Source organism: Abramis brama (genome assembly GCF_963993115.1).
Source record: "Abramis brama genome assembly, chromosome: 1".
Lineage (NCBI taxonomy): Eukaryota > Metazoa > Chordata > Actinopteri > Cypriniformes > Leuciscidae > Abramis > Abramis brama.
The window spans coordinates 27,505,092-27,520,311 of NC_139963.1; the positions used below are offsets into that span (position 1 = coordinate 27,505,092).

Consider the following 15,220-nt stretch of genomic DNA (forward strand, 5'->3'; position numbering starts at 1 on the left):
CATTCAGCCAATCAGACTGAGCAAAGAGACCCAAATTACTTCATTTAATACGTGATTTAATTCAGAAACATAAATCATCACATTACTGACAGCTCTCATAGAGCCGGTGGGAAGGGGGACAGAGCGGCGAGCCGAGCGAGAGAGACTGAATTAAAACCTTCAGACCTCCTTTACCTCTCCCTGTGGACGTGGCAACATAATCTGAAGAGAATGTACATTTTTCATAATAGAATTAATAACCAATTTTAAATTATGTCCCAGACTTGTGACCCAAGATACGTTAATTATTGATCACCCATTTCTGTGAAGAGGTGTTGTAATTACCTAGCATAATGTGACTCCTTCATCACATTTAAACATTTATATTGCTTATCTTTCCAAGGAACCCCTGGCTAAGTTTTTCCAATTACACTGATCAAATCGAGAATGTGGGGTAATTCTTCTTTTCTTCAATTAGAACTATCTGTAGTATACATAATTTATAAAATACCATCATACCTTGGCGAAATGAGAGAAAGATAATGAATATCTGCTACTTACAGTTACGAGGGGCAGACAGGTTCAGGTTTGATGATGACGAGAGGGCCTCATCATTCTCCAAAGTAATGTTCTTCATACCATGTTCAGAATATTGTCATTTGTAGGGCCGTTATGCAAATGATGTTCCTCAGAACTTTTGTGAAAAATTTCGCGCCACTTTAACTGCACCCTAAAATAAGTCCACATTGTGTGTCATTCTTTTCTTTTGTAGAAATATCTGCAGTCCGGAGATGTTTCATAACCCTGAAAGCGTTAGGGATAACCTAATCAGACTGCAAGAATCCTATCTCGATTCTTCTTAAGGCCGTACAGATGACCACCTCAGACCTGGAAGCATCAATTCCTTTTAACCTCCTCAGATATGATCGTTTCCCCTTCGCCTTGAGCTATTCGATGCAATTTTAGGCAATGAAATCAGATCAGAGGACAATCGCACTCCGTCGTCTGAATATGAGATCCACCCGGCATCGTGCAAAGAAACTCCAAGACAAATTCTCGTTATCTTGAGAAACTTTATTGATGGTTATTGTTATGCAGATCATAGTGCATGCACATACAATGACAAGGAGAAAGCCTGTCCACAACACGTACTTAAAGCAGAAAGAGCAGAATCACAGCAGTGGGTAAGATATTTTTGCCAGGTTGTGTGATGTGACGCACACAGTACACAAGAGGATATTTGCAGCCGGATAAATTGAAGCTGCTCTTTTGTTTGTATTTAATGCAATTGAAACTTTTATAAATACAAAATAAAGAAAAATGAGATATGTGACAAACACCTCTAATTAGGTATACTTGTAAACAACATGAAGGGAAGTCTTCGCGTATGCACAGCCAAGCTGCGACTCTTCAAGAACACCTTGACAGCTTGTTTGTGTAGCACTTGTAAATGACATAGTTATCATTATTCCTATTTACATATAGATATCTTTTTCACAAGTCATATATTTCTCAGTTTCTCGATAATCAAACAGTTTCAAAGTGTAAAGGCTGTGTTCTAGAAAATAATAGTACAAAGGATGTCACATTAAAAATGATATCAAAACGAAACACTTGGAAGAAGCAGAGAACCAAAAGAAAACGGACAACGGAACGTCTCACAAGTGAGGAGAAGAAGAAGTGGTGATGAAAAAATTGCAGGTTGTGTGTGCAAAATTGTACAGTTGACAAAAATACTATGATTATATCTACATAATGATTGCATTACTTGTAAAGTGTTGATATAAATCTGTGTATGATTCCATAAAAAATGAGACACCTTTCTCTAACAGTTGGTCTACCACACTAAATCTAAAACATTATACAGTTGTGTTTTTCGTATAAGAGAACATTTTCACTGCACAGATCAAATTTAATACACTGTTTATTTTTTCCCACTCTCATCTTGTACAAATAATCAGTTTCTTAACTTCTGAGAAAAAAAAGAAAGAAAAACAATAAAAAAAAAAAGAAAGAAAAGAAAAAAAATATATATATAACCGGCGCAACCATCGCCATCTTTTTTTTTCTTTTTCGTGTTTCGTCTCTCCCGTATTATAAAAGTCAGCATTTATATCAATCGACGTACTGGAAGTACTGTAATATAAAAAGAACAACTCGTGGTAGGCCTAAACTAGCGAGGGTCTGACTTAAGGACTAGATAATAGTTAAACAGTAAAAGACTGTCATGATGAATTTTTGGGGAGTTTCTACGAGCTGCTATGTATAGTCTGAATATACACATTGAACACCCCAGGAACATAACCTTTGGCTTTGAGTAATGACTGATATAAGACAGCTTAAATAATCGATACCTCAGTGGTCTCTTTGACCGGCTCTGTCTTCTCTGCGCTCGGGGAACTACACCGACTTTACTGGCAGTCCCCGGTCTTTCGGTCTTCCCACCACGCAGACGCCTGTATCTACGCCTACCCACAACCCCCAGCGCACTCTTCCTCTACGGCACAGAACCCAGAAGCGAAAAGAAACCAAAAGAAAGATGAAAGGCGATGTCAACGAAAGCGTAAACCACTGGACGACTCTAGTCACTTACACTCTTACAAAATATGATAACCCCGAAGTGACTTGAATATTTATCATACAGAACTCATTTACATGATAAAGCCCTAACAATTTGTATCTTCTTATTTTTTTTCGTCTTTTTAAAATCTAGCAGCTCTCTAGATCACCACAGAAACCTCTACAGCCAACAATCTATGTAATCTTTAGAAATTAAAAACCCACAATATTAAAATACACAGCACAAAATATCTGAGGTATAAGATGAAAAATATCCGTTTTTGTCTTCTCTCTTAAGAGATGCTAAAATGATGCACTACTGCATGTATTGCAATACCCAGGCCTCTGAATTACTCCTCCTTTACCCCCACAGGAAGATTCTCAATAGGTTTTGAAAGGTTTTTTTTTTTTTTTTTAGTATGGCGCGAAACGACTGTATCCACCTCGGTATATACTAGCCTGCAAAGAAGAAAGAACGAGACCCACATCATCGGCGTGGCTTCTGGTCTTGGCATCAGTCAAGGGAGCGAAAGCATTCTGGAAGAGAAGCCACGGGTTTGGACACGTTTAATTGACACAGCTCAGAGGGGACCTCCGCTAGCATTCAGGCTATTTACCGTACATACCCCCCGGACGCAAACCAATCACGTTCCATCATGCAGCAAGCACACCGACACACCTCATGCCAGAAGAGATGCATTTAGCTACTTAAAATCGTGAAAGGGATGAAAGAATACATGAGTTAACAGAGCAAATAATAAAAAAGAGTTTCATACTCTGCAAAATCATTTTCTTAAAGGGTTAGTTCACCCAAAAATGAAATTTCCGTGATTAATTACTCACCCATCAAGACTTTCGTTCATCTTCGGAACACAAATGAAGATATTTTTGATGAAATCTGAGAGCTCTCTGATAAACAGCAATTTAATTACCACTTTTAAGGCCCAGAAAGCTAGTAAAGACATAGTTAAAATAGTCCATGTGACTCCGGTGGTTCAACCTTAATGTAATGAAGCGACGAGAATATTTAAAAAAACTTTATCCAACAATTTATTCTCTTCCGTGTCAGTATCTGACTCTTGTTCACGTTGTAAAGACAGTGCAGCGCTTCCGGTTCTATGTCAGAACGGCGGCTCAGTATCGACTGGATCCTGCGTCAGTATCACACGCATGCGTTGTGGTGCTCACGTGAACAGCGTCAGAGAAGAAATTGTTGAATAAAGTTGTTATTTATTTATTTATTTGGCGCACAAAGTATTTGCGTCGCTCATAACATTACATTTGAACCACTGGAGCCACATGTACTTTTTTAACAATGTCTTTACTACCTTTCTGGGCCTTGTGAAAGGGTCAGAAAGCTCATGGATTTTATCAAAAATATCTTCATTTGTGTTTCGAAGACGAACGAAGGCCTTACAGGTCTGGAACGACATGAGGGTGAACAATTAATGACAGACATTTCATTTTCTAACCCTTTAACCTGTATTTTCGTCTTATCTTCAGGCAAAAATCTGTGAAAAGATTTGATAAATTACCAAAAACAAAACTGTAATATGTATTTAAGAAACTTATTTATCTGAGTAAAAAAAAGTTAAAACATTTTTTTTTTTAGGTGTGGTCACATTAACAAAATTTTAGCAGTTTTGCAGGCAAAAAGAGGAAATATTTTGGTAATAGTGTAGATGCATGTCAGAAGCGATATAGCCTCGTGGGAAGTACTCTACTCCACCATCAGGCGAACTGAGATTAGCTTCCTGTCTAATCTTCACTGTGCTATACAATAAAGAAAGAAAAGGAAAAAAACTAAAAATAATGCTCGTCACTTTCAAAACCAGCAGTCCTCTGTTAGTCAATGCGTTGAATTAGCATGACAAACTGAATTGCAAAATTTTCGTGTGCAATTCTTTCGCCCTTACGTGGCGTTCCCAATCCTGTGGGTTCCTATTGAAATGATTCGGCAAAAATTTGCTGAGCAACGGTATATGTGACCACACCTTTAGAGAGGTTTATGCTTAAAACAAGAAAAAACTATTTGCAAATGGTGTAAGAAAAATAAACCTTCAAATAATTACATTTATATAAAAAAAATCTCTGAAAACAAGAGTTATTAACTTACACAGAAGTTTTAAGCGAGTTTACTGGAAAACTAGACAAAAATACAGATTAAGAAGTTGATCTTTGCAGTGTGCGTTTTGTATGCAATGTGGACATTTTGCGATCAAAAGCAGTCCGCGTACAAACAAGTCGCACATCGCAGTGGGCGCCCGGAGACTCCTGACGGTCTTCCTTGCACTCTTTCATCAATCCGTCTCTCCTCTGCTCGCTCCCTCTTTTAGCTGTTGCTACAGCACCACTTAGGTGATGGATTTAATTATCAAAATGACTAATTATTCCATTAAGGGGAGAGCACGGCTAGGTGATATTCACAAAATTAGAAATATAATAACTAACATGCACTACACTGCCAAGAAATTAAGACATTTATCACGTTTACTGGGAGGATTAATGTGGCATTTCAGCTGCCGTTAGCACAAGAGACAAATTCAATTAAGTTTAAGTGAGGAGATGTCAGCAGTGCTAAAATCCATGCAGGAGGAAAAGGTGGGAAGAAAAGGGAAAAGAATGAGCATACATGACAAGCGTGCACAGAGAAAAAAAGCAGGGAAGGGATAAATAAAGGGGTAATGAGGAAAGAGAAAAAAGAGAGGAAACGAGGAGGAAGAGGCAGGTACAGAAAAAAAAAAAAAATCGCGCTCACCATGGCACCAACGCTGTATGTGGCTGCTGGAGCAAGTGCGTGGTTGTAGGGGTCGGCAGCATAAACTCGTCCGTAACTGTGGAAACAAAGAGACGGTCAGATCGTGCCGGCAAGTTGAAAATCGCTCCTTTTCTATGCAAACACAAATGTCATACAGTCATATACAACACCACGGACTGAAGCAACTACGTACTGTATGGTGATGATTTCAGAGTGTTTGGAAAATGACTATCAAATGGAGTCAGAGAGGAGAAGATCACATGGTTCTTGCAGTCATGCTGCACAGGGCAGAGGAAGACATCACTGTTTGAAAGTCGAAGGGAAAGTTGTGCAAGACATCATTAGATGCTCTGCTCATTCTTATTCTGTGATTACGGGATGGCAGCGCTAACGGCAACATCCGTTTGTACATACAAGCTTTGGCAAATCCAAGTACCAAGAGGAACTTGCTTGTTTTTTTCTAGTTCAATACACTTGCACAAAAACCCTTACATTTTTTTCGTTTTCAATTTTTTTAGGCATATTGATCAAAAAGGCAAAAAATGTAAAAAACCCCAAACAGACCAGAGATCAATGTTTTACAGTACTTGCCCAAAAAACAAAACATCTGTTCATTATCCTTGAAGAAAATGTTGCAGTTTAATGTGAGCTTAATGTACTTTTCAAGTGTCTTTTATCCTGAGATCTCACGTTGTTCCCCCTCAAAATTCGAGTTAAAACAACCTGGAATATCTGCTGCTTCGAGCATTGTTTTGCATGCGTGGTGTTTTTGGACCAACTCAAGAGACGATCAAAAGGCAGAGAATTCAGTCAATTTACATATTCCGCCACTCCTGGCGATTAAGAAGTTAATCCACTGCAAATTAGTACAGACATTGTTATTCACTACACAGTCGCTCTGTCTTCATATTTCAATGCGCGGCCAAGTATTTTGTTTGACCTGCGTTATCTGTGTTTACAGGGGTTAGTTTTAATGAGTATGCAGTGCAGTGATCAAACCAGGGCTGCCTGCGCTCTTCAGGAGCTAAGATTGAAAAGGTGACCCCTAAGGATATAGCACCTGGTGAATTATTCCTAAAGAATTAGGTAAGGGGAAAACACTGATTGGATGAGTAACCTGAAATGCAAGAACTGGGGCTTTTAATGGCTTGTTTGAAGGACACTGTTGGTGTTTTCGTCTGTTTTTCCAGCAGTGCTACAAATTTAAGCTTAAACTCGTCCTTGTGACTATCGGTTTGTTCCTTTCCAAGATTCGTCATAGTAAACTCTTCCTGCCGCCCATCGGGACAGGTTGAAGGCAACAACCCCCCCCCACCCCCCCCACCAACCCACCAACCCCCTGATTTATGAGACTGGTAAGCTCTATGTTTGTTAATGAACACCAGTGACTATAACATACAGCTAAATTAGATCTGGGCCCTGAGATACAGGTTAATAAATCTCAGATGGCTGGGATATATCTGCATTATTGACTTGATGCTCATTATTTTGGAAAATGTGTGCTCCAGCAGCGCCATTCCTCTAAATGTATTGACTTTTCCCACCAGGAGACCGCATGGACAGCTCATTTCTATGATTTCTTTAAACAATGCCGGGCTGTACTTTAGGGGCTCTAATGCGAGTTGCGGATCCTCTCCGCTTTACTATCTGATTACGTTGGTTTGTGAACGTGTGGCCTTCGGGGTTATCAGCAATTATTGAACTGGGACAATTAGACCATAATTTGCAAGTTTTTCAGACTCCAAATTACACATTTCAATTGTGTTTTACAGAAAACAGCTGATGTCTTCAAGAAAGTGCCGTATGCTAAATTACAGCCTTGTTAGCATATTCATTTTCCCTGGTCGAGGCGGGGAATAAAGAAAAAGAAGAAAGGCTAGGGGAAAAAATAGGGCTGTCACAAAATCAATGTGTGGATGGACAAGTCCATTCTCCTTTCGGTATACCGCAACTCAAACCAGTAACAATCACGCTAGTGTCATTCCCAAGATCTAGCCACCTATAGCCAATGTGCAAGACACCATACACTACATGAGCAACCTTGATACCACAATGACAACATCACTAGCACTACACGCCTGTAAAATAATAACAAACAAACCAAAAAAAAAGCCCTCTCGAGCACACACACACACACACACACACACACACACATACACATACAGATCTAATGGAGAGGGAAGGGCAATGGTGGAGAGCTCAAAGGAACGATGGAACACAAGGAAGATTAAGAAAGGGAAAAAAAAAAGGAAAATCACAGATTCCAAGCTCGTGACAAGCGTGTTCATTTCACTCTTCAAGGAACACATGCCTCTTCCAAGCAATGCCATGGGAGAGAGAAACAGAAGACGAGAACGATGAATGCGATGCCTTCCAGCTATCCTCATGCAGTACTCCAAAACTACTCCACTCGTCCAAAAAAGAGCATTCAAGAGAAACGTAGTAAGAAAAAAACGTAACATCTACTAATCAAAGGGGGCAGAAATAAGGAGACAGCCGGGCAATAGAAGCACTCACTGTCAGGGTGCATTAAAAAAGGGGGTATATGCTCGCTCCCTCATGGGTGCATAGAGAAAGTGAGGGTGATTTGGTATTCATTTATAGTTATTTATTTTACCTGAGGAGGTGTTACAAGAAATTTCATCTGCTGCAACGAAGACGAAATGATTTCTGCAAGAGAAGATAAAATTTACAATACCGCCTGCTGACTGGCTGGATGGACGAGAGGTGGGGTGTAGGGGGGTGGGGGGTGGGGTTAAGGGATTGGAAAGGGGGTAGGGGACGGATGGTGAGGGTGCTTGGCATAAATGGGTTTTAGTTCACAAGCAAAAACAACCAGAGCTCTCTGTGTGCGGCCCTGCACGCTGCACGGGTGTCAACATGGAGGAAGAGGGAAAAGCATGCTGAGATGCAAATGCGGGAGTAAAGAAGAGGGGTAAAAAAAGACATATACAGTATATCAGAGATGAGACTAAATCAAAACCTCGGACGGGGACCGATTCAATAGAAACTGCAGCTGTGCTCGAGACGCTTTTGATTTCGCCGCTCTAAACGTCCTCTGCTCTGTAAACCCCCTCCCTCCATCACTATTGTTCTGTAAAAGTCAAGGAACTGCATTCACAGCATTACTGAATAGCGCTGGATGGCCTTGATCGGTCACATAAAAGCCGGTCGTCGAGCCCGTTAGAGGCACCTGAGACTGCGACCATTATACATGGATTATATTGGAAATCAAAGCAGATAATATTATACATCAAAGTGCTTATGTCATACACCGTAAACTGTTCTTGGGAGTGAGACGAGAAGAGAAAGAAAAGGAAAACTACCTCTGTATTCTGAACAGATTTAGGGTAGATATATTTTAAAATGTCAAAATAACTAGGTGCACTCATTAAACACGTTTTACATAAAGAAGTAAATAGTACATTTTGAAATATATTTGGGGTAGGTACGATTTAAAAATAAAGAAAATTATATTTTTATTAGGCAAAAACTCATTAAGTTGATCAAAAGTGTCAGTAAAGACATTTATAATATTACACAAGATTTCTATTTTAAATAAATGCTATTCTTTTGAACTTTCTATTCATCAAAGAATCCTGGAAAACATATCATGGTTTCCACAAAAATATTAAGCAGCACAACTGTTTGCAACATTGATAATAATTAGAAATGTTTCTTGTGCAACAATGATGCTGTAATGATGCTGAAAACTCGGCATTTCCTTCACAGGAATACATTTTAAAATGTATTCAAATAGAAAATATTATTTTAAATTGTAATAACAATTCATTAACTAAATGCAAATAAATTGGTGAGCATTGGTGAGCAATCGTATTAGTCAACATAAAAGTCAAAACTGACCATATTTACTTTCTTGGTCGTCTTGTGAATGACTGATTAGTCCAATTTGTTATGAATATTTTTTTGTTTGTTTGTTTTTCATTATCTTTAATCAGAATGTAATAACATGCTCTTCTTCTGAAATTACCTTTTTTTCCCTGATGAAGTCACTTAAGACCAATGCAAAATTATTTAGACATTTTTTTATATAATTCTTTTTTTTTTTTTAAACTAACAAAACTAACATTGGTTCAATCGATTCCCAATGGAAATATGCAAATCTCGCCCTACTTAAAAATAAAAATAAAAATTATATCCTGTCACTCAGAAATAGTTGGATTATGGAAGAAAATTGTATTACAAATGGCAAATCAAGGTGTCTATAAAATTATGTACATTAAGAACAATAAAAAATGCTATTTTTTTTTTGGTGACCATTCAAGTCAATTTCAGCACTATTCAGTAGTGCTGCGAATGCAGTGTAATTCAATCTTCAATATGACTGCCATACAGCCAAACGTGCGCAAAAAAAATACTTAAAATTAATAAGTGCACCTTTAATCTTGTGAACTGTGAAATATATATTTAGATTAAATTTAATCAACATTTATTGTTTACAGCTTTAAGTCAGCAGAAACAGTATACAGGACTACAGTAGCCTTGTTAAAAAAAAAACACAAAAAAAAACTCTTTAATTGCAAACAGGAATAGGGTAAATGGTGCACTCTGGGTAAACAAACATGACTAGCATGAGTCATATTATTGGTTACATTACACAAGCTTCATGAGTCACTTCACAGGTGTGACAAATGATGTGTCATGGCTCGATCTCACGTCTAATTAGAGACATTGGCCGCCATATTGCCAGGCCCATTTTTAATTGCCGCTTGGAGCTATATTTAATAACTAAATGAATCATTTATTCCTGCTATGCATTCAGATTGAATCGGCCCTCTTAATCATGTTAGGGGGTTTGTTTTGAATACAATGTTCTATTTTGCATGACAGTATTGACCGTCCCAATGCGCAAACACACACGCACGCAACATAAACACACGCACGCAACATGCACACACGCACGCACGCACAAACACACACGCACACACACACACACACACACACACACACACACACACACACACACACACGCACACGAGAGTAAAGCTCAATGCAGACATGCATTTGAACACATGCATTAAATGGTGCACTTTCTATAATTCACAGTGCCTTACAAAATTAGATATGTACTGGCTTCAGATATGACCATTGATTCCAATCATACACATTAAAGACTACACATGCACTTCATGAAGACGCTAAAGTCGCAAGCACTTCATATGAGCATTGGTACACGTACACACTAGACTACACTGTATAATGTTTCATCTCTTCTTTGTATCAGCAATTAGTGGTCACTGGCACTTCCAGGCATTATGCAGACATCTGGCCAACACATCCAGGGGTGTAAAGCACTTGAGTAATTCTACTTCATTCATAAAAATAAAGTATAATTTTTGGAAATATGTACTTTACCAAAAACTAAACATTTGTAACTCTACTTAATAACATTTCTAATGAAAACATACTTTTTAGTTAATGTATAAAGGACGTATTTTACAAGTGTAAATCTTTCCTTATATAAAAAAAATATATTATATATTAATTTAATTTAAAAAAGTTTGGGGTCAGTTATAAAAATGTAATAATAATAATAATAATAATAATAATAATAAAAAAGTAAAGTGAATATATTTAAAAATGTAATTTATTCCAGTGATGCCAAAACTGAATTTCCAGCATCATTAGTCCAGTCTTCAGTGTCACATGATCCTTCAGAAATCATTCTAATATGATGATTTGCCACTCAAGAAACATTTCTTATTATCATCAATGTTGAAAACAGTTGTGTGGAACCACGATACATTTTTAGAATTATTGATGAATAGAATAGCATTTATTTGAGATAGAAATCTTTTGTAACATTATGTCTTTAGCATAGTTTTTGATCAATTTAATGCATAATTGCTAAATAAAAGTACTGATTTCTTTTCAAAATATATATTTTTTGATGATATAGTGTATATTTTTGTTGGTCTTCATTATGTCCCTTTGAATCTTTTAAATAAAATGTAATTTGCTCACATTTGCTCGTCATATATTCATCCTAGAAGAGATGTCAACATAATCTTTGATCCAAAGCAAAGCAAAGCTGTTTAATTACATCATAACCATTCTTGACGACAAACACTTGAGGCTTTACATAACAACATTCAAGTGTCAACACTTTCTAAGGAAAAAGTTGATTTTTTACTTAGAAATACTTTCACTCAAGTATATTTTTAGCATGATTTTTGAATTATGTGAAATCCCACACAGTCACTTCAGTATCATTTCTCAGTGCTTTTTACACCCCTGAGCATGCCTGGTATGCGTTAGCAGCATCATTTACTAATAAACTGAATGAATGGCCTTTGATACAAGAGTTTAAAGAGTTGTCTTAGCTTCCCGCACAGCTGTTACCCCTGAGGGTTTCAGCTCAGTCCAGGGAGCGCCAGAAACACGCACAACGGACCACCTCAACCTCTCCTGAACAAGCGTCGTGGGGACAGAGGTCATGGTGGGTTGTAGGAAACCGTGTACTCCTGACCCACGTGTCCCCGGCCCGCAGCTGTTCAGATGGGAGCGGTCGAGCCTTGAGCAGCATCGACCCTGGACATCGCTGACAGAGAGCGAGTGAAGCTCTGACAAACAGCAGGAACCAGATGCAGAGGCTAACTGCTAATGAGACCAGCTGCGGGAAGGCAGGGTGTCGGAGTGCGCCACTTTGTTAAGATAAAGCTTTTGGGGTATTGATATCCGCCACCACGGAAGGCAAGAGATCAACTGCAGTCAAAACACTCGCAGGATTAGCGGAGATCAGAGACGATATCTTTCACACGAGGTGATAACATCTAACAACGCTGAGAGGTTATTTTAATGGAGGCAGATTGAACGATTAAACTCCAACTGTCTAAAAAACGTTACTCATTGAGATATGAATAATTAATTTTTTTTATGAGGGAAGAGAGATTATAAGTCATTTACATTGGAAATGAATAATTCAATCGTTTTAAATCTGAAACATGTAAAAAATGAATGACTTCTCAATAACAATCATTTATAAGTTCTATCATTAAAGACTAGTCTTATGCAAACTCATTTACCTAGAATTTGTATCGGAAAACCTAATTTGTATGTCGGGCTGCGGTTTCAATTTCCCAAAGCTGCTATTATTCTCAAAATGTGTCTAAAGGTAAACACAATAATTCAAATGTTATTGAGAGGCCTCTTCATTTGCATAATCAATCAAGCAGGTTTCTGCAGCAGAGAGCGAAACAACATTAAGGAAACTTTCTGAATTGAATCAGTTTGAGCATTAGCATTAGCTCTGCCCACTGGCAAAGCAATGACTATGTCTACTAGTATAACTACAGTTTTAATACAAACTGAACCACAGGCAAATTTGGGGGGGTTCATAGAACATAATAAAAGAGAGACTAAGATCTGTATTACTGACAAAACACTTAAAGCAATTGCTGAAACACATCATTCATGTCTGTAGCAGGACGAGCTGTGCACAGATATCTGATACTGCCTGATACCCTAAGTATGAGCAATAGTAATACTGATGCTTAGCTTAGAAAAAATTCGCTGATGTCACAAGATGCACAGTAGTGTCACAACCATTTATTTGTCTGTTTCCCAATAAATGGATCAGAATCCATGTTAAATAAAAACAGAAATGATGTAGTTGGTCAGAAAATGTCAAGGTAGGAAAACTACTTCTTACATTTATTCAATTATTAAGTATTCCAAATATTTAAATGTATACTTAATACAAAATTAGTAAATGTAAATGTGAAAAGCTATACTATCTTATAAGCTATACTAGAAATGTCCCTGACTGTATCTACCATTAAAAAGTTTAGGGTCAGTAAATTTATGCAATACAAAGATTATTCTTTCAAACAGTGCTTCATCAACGAATCCTAAAAATATTAAGTATAATATTAAGTATAAAAATATAAGTTTTCACAAAAAATATTAAGCGGCACAACTGTTTTCAACATTGATAACAATTAGAAACAATTAGAGCAGCAAATCAGTATATTAGAATTTCTGAAGGATCATGTGACACTGAAGATTGGAGTAACGATGCTGAAAAATTAAATACAGTAAACAAAATACATTAAGGTTTTAAAACATATTACAAAAGAAAGTTGTTTTTTAAATTTCACAACATTATTGTTTTAACTTGCTATGGTAAGCAATAAGCAACTTTCAAAAACAGGAAAAAATCTTACTGACCCCAAACCTTTGAAAGGTACTTCTCGATGTACTTCTTTTCTTCTTTTTTATTTAACATGGATTCTGTTCCATTTATTGGTAAATAAGTAAATAAAATATTTGAATGTTTAACTTGGACAAGCTAGTGCATCTTTACATGATTGCCTGAGCCGAGAGTAATCGAACCAACAGAAAATCAGATTACCGCTATACCATAAAAGATTTCTCATAACAAGAAGCCACAGAACCACAACAAGAGCCCTTGGAATCAATAACGTGGTTTCTTAGGACGGTATTACTCTAATCTCTGAGGACAGTCTACTGTATATTTTCAGAGAAGTCCCTGCATGTGAGGAGGACACATGTGGTTATTGAACTGATCATGAAACCACCCAGCCTGGCAACAATTACAAACACTAAAGACTACCACATGCAGCTCACGGCCGGCAGACATCCAAAAGTGCGCTCGGGTGCGTTTCGTCCCGATCCGTGGCTAATGATCTGCCTTTGCCGCGGACACTAGGATCTGCATACGCACAAACACTCCCGAGATGATTACATAAACATGATGTAATGATGATGAGCACCACGCACAACCAGTCGGGTGTGATTCACGGCACACAATTTTCAACATGCATGCAGGGACACCGTTGACAGATTATGACAGCACTGCTAAGATGACATGATAATCAAGTGTTGCTTCATCTAGTTATGGCTGCACAATATCAGTTGTTACATGTTGGATGACAGCATTACGATCATTATTTGGCATTAACAGTCATGAGCAGATATGCTTTTGTGTCATGCGAATGTTTTACAATCACATCAAGGCTCCGAATTTGCTTTATTCTTGATTGCGTGCCATCTGCAATAAGCTTACACTCACAATTGACAAGAGAGGGAAAGAGAGAGAGAGAGAGAGAGAGAGAGAGAGAGAGAGAGAGAGTAAAGAAAAGGAAATCAAAATCAGCCAAGACGACTTCCTCTGGTCGCCCTGCCAAACGGGCTTTTGTCTCATCTCTGAGGAACTGTCAGGTCTATCCCACTTCATTCTGCAGTTACAGTTGCTCCACCATGGATGCGCTTCACCATTACATTTGCAGTGACATCTCATTTGATTTAATTTGCCAATTACTGCACTGGGCACCGTGATATTCCCCATCACCACTGGCGAGGGGAATTAGGCTAATAAATCAGGCTGGCCTTTTTTTTTTTTTTTTTGCGCACGCCTGCCTCTGCTCGTGACGAAGGGAGAGAGTTTGACCTCAGAGGAGTAAGGGTGAGAGAGAACGAGGCTGGGTTGGGTGTTAAGGGCCCCGCCGGAGGGCCTGGTAAGGTGGTGTTGTCAGTGGTGTGCAGGCAGCGGTGTGTGTCTTACCTGTCACTGTAGGCAGCGGCGGTAGCAGTAGCAGGCTGAGTGTATCGGTAGGCAGCGTAACCACCCTAGAAACACAACACACACACACTCGCTCACATGGGCACGTCGACAACAGATGTTTGGACTTTTTTATAAAATTTGTTTGTGAGAAATAAAACAGCGATGGTGGGGGGGGGGGGGGGGTGGGGGGTGTGTGGGGGAGTTGGGTTTGATGTTATGTGCTGTGACAGAGACTGTACGACTGAATCTCATGGAGATGAAGAGGCATGGAGTGCTTTTGGAGAGCAGCACGCGACAACGTCGCATTCGTTCACTCGGAGTTCATGGTATCGGCGCACGCAATTGCCGGCATGCTCCAAAAGAGGGGACGCACATGT

At 38.5% G+C, this 15,220-nt stretch overlaps 1 protein-coding gene across 15 annotated transcripts in view; it reads right to left on the reverse strand.

Moving 5' to 3' along the window:
• Positions 1-1,032: 1,032 nt before the first annotated feature.
• rbfox1 (RNA binding fox-1 homolog 1) overlaps positions 1,033-15,220 on the reverse strand; it is a 245,770-nt gene continuing 231,582 nt past the window's right edge. For 9 of the 15 annotated variants that reach the window (XM_084126014.1, XM_084126013.1, XM_084126017.1 and 6 more), the window contains 3 exons: positions 14,844-14,908; positions 5,297-5,372; positions 1,033-3,075 (listed from right to left, as the gene is read on the reverse strand). In XM_084126014.1, coding sequence (XP_083982140.1) covers positions 2,953-3,075; positions 5,297-5,372; positions 14,844-14,908 — 264 coding nt within the window. In that variant the 3' untranslated portion in view covers positions 1,033-2,952. Of the gene's footprint in view, positions 3,076-5,296; positions 5,373-7,913; positions 7,967-14,843; positions 14,909-15,220 lie in introns of all 15 variants that reach the window. The other 6 variants (XM_084126019.1, XM_084126008.1, XM_084126009.1 and 3 more) reach the window with 1 other exon arrangement.